The sequence below is a fragment of the Trichechus manatus genome, unplaced genomic scaffold (assembly GCF_000243295.1).
Source record: "Trichechus manatus latirostris isolate Lorelei unplaced genomic scaffold, TriManLat1.0 scaffold00300, whole genome shotgun sequence".
In the NCBI taxonomy this organism is placed as follows: Eukaryota; Metazoa; Chordata; class Mammalia; order Sirenia; family Trichechidae; genus Trichechus; species Trichechus manatus.
The window spans coordinates 743,856-749,855 of NW_004444236.1; the positions used below are offsets into that span (position 1 = coordinate 743,856).

The following is a 6,000-nucleotide window of genomic DNA, read 5'->3' on the forward strand; positions in this document are numbered from 1 at the left end:
ACATTGTGTTTGTGCCAGGGATTTTGCCAGATATTTATTCTCAATGTCTGCCTCACAATCAGCTTTAAATCTTCCGTTTACACCAGGACCAGAGAGAATGTTTCTTTACATATAATTAACTTGTTACTTGTTATTTGTTCCTTGTTCCGCTTGGTGAAAAGAAGCAGAATGGGGAGGAGTCTGTGAGGAGTTGTCTGTTGTTCTGGTTCAGCCTCAGTCTTTGGTAGACACCGTGTCCCTGGGTCTTGGGGATGGGATTTTCATTGTGATTCTCTCTTTGCTCAAGCTATGAGAAACCCTTAATATTCTATGCCCAGAATATATTTCTTCTGTTTCCCCAGGGATAGAACAACTTTTTGTTTGTTTCCCTCTGTTACAATGAGTTTTTCTCTGTGCTCCAAAGGTTGTAAGTTTTGCTGCCTTTCCCCAAGAGGTTTATAACTTTGATTCCATAAGGGAGAAGAATTCAGGCAGGGATCCATGCCTTTCCTACTGTGGCTGCTCTTTCCCTCTTCCTGGCCTGCCCATAATCTTTCTAAAAATCACCTAGTTAGGTCCTAAACAAGTAATTTATTTTATAAAGATCAGCACAAAGCTGGTTCCTATGATGTGGAAGTTAAAGATGTCCCAAATGTCCAACTTTTCCAAGCTGTGTACCACTCCATCATCTCTAACATCAACTACTCCCTCTCCGCTCAGTACTCTCCCTCTCATTTTTCGGTTCCCTAATTCACTGCAATATCTCACATAACTCACAAACCTACAAAGGAAATGACTCACATGGTTGTGGAGGCTGTCAAGACCCAAATTCATGGGTCAGGTGTAGGCTTCTCCCAACCCACGTGGCTACAGGGGCTGACGAACCCAAACCGGCAGTTCAGACCACAGGCTGCTGCTCACAAAGCTGTGTAAGCTGGCTGATCAGGTCAGATGATGGGCTGCCAGCCCAAGGGGCTGTGGAGGCGGGCAAATCCCAGAATTGGCAAGTCAGGCAGCAGGGTCACAGGAGGCTAGAGTCCCAATAACCGGAGGTCAGTTGATCATGACCCAGATGCCAGATCCAGATGCAAAGAGAGAGAGCCTTCCCGGGACACACACAGATATCTCAGATGCAGGCCACATCCCAGGGAAGGGTGTAACTTCAGTAAGAGTGAGACTTGAGTCATGCTCTCCTGCAAGGCTTCAACTCAAGAAACACCCTATACCAATCCTGCCTCATCAACATGTAGAAATCAGGATCCACAACACATAAAATGGAGGACAACCATACAATATTGGGAATCATGGCCTAGCCAAGTTGACACATAACCCAACTGTCACAGGTTCCATACACCATATTTGCATGGTCCCACTCAATCATTGTGTTTGAGTCACAAGACCATGGCTAGACAGGCCATATGAAGTAATTCATTGTACCACAGGTCCATGGAAAACACTGAAGGTGGGTGCAATTTCTTCTTGTGGTTGTGGTTCCCAGTGGTTCTATATTCTCATGGTAGCCCAAGTGGAACCTTTAGCAATTCACTAAAAATTCTAGCTAAATTATTTTATTTTGTGTCATATCTAGAGTCCACTGTCTGCTTCTAAGTAAGCGTTTGCATCTCATCGGTCCTTGGAGATGTAGGTCTTTCCTTAGATTTTAGATTAGTTGGTTGCCTACAAACTCAGTTCTCTAACGACTTCAAAAAGATTGTGATTTCACAGGTTATATGACTTCATTTTGTTGTTGGAATGTGAGAGAGAGGCTCTTTCCAGCTTTCTACATCTTAAGTGGACAACAGAGTTTTGTTCATTATTTGTTTAATTGTATTTCTCTGGTTATTAGGGAAATTGACAACCTTTTCATGTTTATTAGCTGTCTTAGTTATTTAGTAGTGCTATAACAGAAATACCATAAATGGGTGGCTTTAACAAACAGAAATTTATTTTCTCACAGTTTAGGAGGCTACAAGTTTGAATTCAGGATGCTGGTTTTAGGGAAAGGCTTTCTCTCTCTGTCAGCTCCAAGGAAGGTCTTTGTCTCCTGGAACTTCTGCTCCTGGGCAATCCTCATGTGACTTGACATTTCTCTTCCCCCATCTCTGCTACTTAGCTTGCTTGTCTAATCTCTTTTATATCTCAAGAGATATTAACTCAAGATACACCTTAATCTTGCCTCATTAACATAACAAAAATGACCTAATCCTCATTAACATAACCTAATCCTGCTTCATTAGTATGACAAACATAAACCATTTACAAATGAGATTATAATCACAGGAAGAGTTTAGGATTTACAACACATCACAAAATGGAGAAAAATTACATCAGATCACAAAATGGAGGACAACTACACAGTACTGGAAATCATGGCCTAGCCAAGTTGACACATATTTTGGGGGGACACAATTCAATCCATACCACTAGCCTTACATATTTTCTTTCTGTGAAATTAGTTATTTATAATTTTATTCAATGTATTAGGGTACTCCAGAAAAACAGAACCAATAGGAGATATACATATATATGTATGCATGTATGTACATATATACACACACATGTATGTGTACACATATATACATATATATCACAATGATAGTCACTTAAAATAAAGATCATATGTATGCATAAAGTACAAAAATAATGCAGAGGGCAAACATTATTTGTGTAAGAAGTAATTCCTTTTTCAGAGGCTACAAGAATAAAAAAAAGTTGAAAGAGGGTTGTGATGGCTTCATGAGAATAAAAAGACTTCAGACGTATTTGAGTATGGATACATCATTAACTTTGTGGCACATTAGTTCTTTTTGGGTTTATCTGTTTAGATTTTTATGTTTGTTTTTCCTCTATATAAAGCATTAAAATGAATGATTTCTAAAGTCCCTTCAATCTCAGAGTGGAGAAAAGTTATTCAGACTAATCAATACAAAATTATACATAGGAACTTATCTTCTGTATTACAAACATTCCATTCACAATTTTTCCAAGAGGCTGAGTTTGAAGCTTATTGATCTTTGAGGTTTCACCAGCTTTTCTGATAATGTGGTTTGGGGCACTGATCTTTTGGTCAGATTCAGCATCAAACACAACTGAGGTACTATGAATTTCCAGAAAACCATTATGCCAATACTACCGTTATATTATAATTATTGTCTTTAGGGTGAGTTTATCTTTTAGCTTTATATTGAATTCACTCTCAATAGCCACTGAATCATGAAACATCATCTCTTTCTTCCCTTTTTGGGTCTCAAATTTGAATAGCTTCATTGCTTTCAACACCATTACTGTGATATGGCCTTTCTGCAGCCCTATTTCTTGAATAGATTTCTCCTGGACCACCATCTGTTTCTGCTAAGGATGAAGACAACAGGACAAAGACAAGCTGTGAGTAACAAAGGTATTATCCAGGAGCTTTACTTCACTCACAATGTTAAACATAAGGAAATCAAGTAAAGATAGGTCAAATCAAAGGAAGAGATCTAGAGGGGTTAGAAAGAGATTTGAAACCTAGAACTATAGAACTACCTAGATAGAAAAGAGAATACAAAGACCATAAGAAGAAAACTACAAAAAACTACTGCAAGAAACCAAATGAGACCTAAATAAGTGGAAAAACATACCATGCTCATAGATAGGAAAACTCCATACTGTGAAAATGTCAATTCTACCCAAAGTGACCTACAGATACAATGCAATCACAATCCAAATTCCAAGAGCATTCTTTAATGAGATGGAGAAACAAATCACCAACTTTATATGGAAAGGGAAGATATCCTGGATAAGTAAAGCATTACTGAAGAAGAACAAAGTGAGAGGCCCCACAATACCTGATTTTAGAGCTTGTTATATAGCCTTGGTTGTCAAAAAAGGCTGGTACAACAACAGACACATAAACCAATGGAACAGAATAGAGAACCCAGAAGTAAATTCATTTGACAAAGGCCCAAAGTCTGTTAAATGGGGGAAAAGACAGCCTCTTTAACAAATGGTTCCGGCATAACTGGATGTCCACCTGTAAAAAAAGAAGCAGGATCCATACCTCACACCATACACAAGAACTAACTCAAAATGGACTAAAGATGAATATAAAATCTAAAACTATAAAGATCATGGAAGGAAAACAAGGGATAATGCCAGGGACCCTAATATATGGCATAAATAGGATACAAATGATAGCTAACAATGCACAAACAGCAGAAGAGAAGCTAGATAACTGGGAGCTCCTAAAAGTTAAACACATATTCTCATCAAAAGACTTCACCAAAAGAGTAAAAAGAGAACATACAGACTGGGAAAAAATTTTTGGCTATGACAAAGGTCATAGCCAAGGGTCTAATCTCTAAAATCTACAAGATACTACAACACCTCAACAACAAAAAGACAAATAATCCACTTAAAAAATGGGCAAAGGACATGAACACACACTTCACCATAGAAAACCTCCAGGTGGCTAACAGACACATGAGGAAATGCTCACGATCATTAGCAATTCCAGAACCAAAACTTGTTGCCATCAAGTCGATTCTGACTCATAGTGACTCTATAGGACAGAGTAGAACTGCCCCATAGAGTTTCCAAGGAGCAGCTGGTAGATTTGAACTGTCAACCTATTGGTTAGCAGCCAAGCTCTTAACCACTGTACCAACAGGGCTTCATTAGCTATTAGAAAAATGCAAATCAAAACAACATTGAGATACCATCTCACCTACACAATACTGGCACTAATCCAAAAAACACAAAATAACAAATGTTGGAGAGGTTATGGGGAGACTGGAACTCTCATGCACTATTGGTGGGGATGCAAAATGGTACAACCACTTTGGAAAAAGATATGTTACTTCCTTAAAAAGCTAGAAATAGAAATACCATACGATCCAGCAACCCCACTCCTAGGAAAATATCCTAGAGAAATATGAGCTGTCACAAGAATAGAGGTATGCACAACCATGTTCATTGTAACACTATTCACAATAGCAAAGATGGAAACAACCTAAGTGCCCATCAATGGATGGATAGATAAACAAATTATGGTACATACACACAATATAATACTATGCAACAATAAAGAACAATGATGAATCCACAAAACATCTCACAACATGGATGAATCTGGAGGGCATTATGTTAAGTGAAACAAGTCAGTCACAAAAGGACAAATATAGAATGGGATTACTGTTATAAGAACTCAAGGAATGGTTTGTTGTTGTTAGATGTCATTGAGTCAGTTCCAACTCATAGCAACCCTACATACAAAAGAATGAAACTGCCTGGTCCTGCGCCATCCTCACAATTCTTATGCTTAAACCCACTGATGCAGCCACTGTGTCAATCCATCTCGTTGAGGGTTTTTCTCTTTTTTACTGACCCTCTACTTTACCAAGTATGATGTCCTTCTCTGGGGACTGATCCCTCTTGATAACATGTTCAAAGTCATCCTTGCTTCTAAGGAACATTCTGTTTGTACTTCTTCCAAGACAAATTTGTTCATTCTTTTGGCTGTCCATTCAATATTCTTTGCCAACACCACAATTCAAAGGTGTCAATTCTTCTTTGGTCTTCTTTATTCATCATTCAGTTTTGCATGCATAAGAGACAGCTGAAAACACTATGGTATGGCTCAGGTCAGGTACACCTTAGTCTTCAAGGTGCCATCTTTGCTTTTCGATACTTTAAAGGGGTCTTTTGCAGCAGATTAGTCCAATGCAATGTGTCTTTTGATTTCTTGACTGCTGCTTCAGTAAGTTTTGATTGTGGATCCAAGTAAAATGAAATCCTTGACAACTTCAATCTTTTCTCCGTTTATCATGACGTTGTTTATTGGTCCAGTTGTGATGATTTTTGTTTTCTTTATGTTGAGGTGTAATCCATACTGTAGGGTATGGTCTTTGATCTTCATCAGTAAGTTTTTCAAGTTCTCTTCACTTTCAGCAAGCAAGCTCGCATTGTCTGCATAACACAGGTTGTTAATGATCCTTCCTCCAATTTTGATGCCTTATCCTTCTTCATATAGTCCAGCTTCTC

The 6,000-nt window shown here is 38.4% G+C and overlaps 1 protein-coding gene across 1 annotated transcript; it reads right to left on the bottom strand.

Annotated features, from left to right (window-relative positions):
• Nucleotides 1-2,458: 2,458 nt before the first annotated feature.
• Nucleotides 2,459-3,645, bottom strand: LOC111819201 (interferon-inducible protein AIM2-like). The gene is given in 1 exon segment (XM_023725360.1): nucleotides 2,459-3,645. A coding segment is annotated over 1 exon segment (411 nt). The 5' UTR covers nucleotides 3,322-3,645; the 3' UTR covers nucleotides 2,459-2,910.
• Between the last annotated feature and the right edge of the window lie 2,355 nt (nucleotides 3,646-6,000).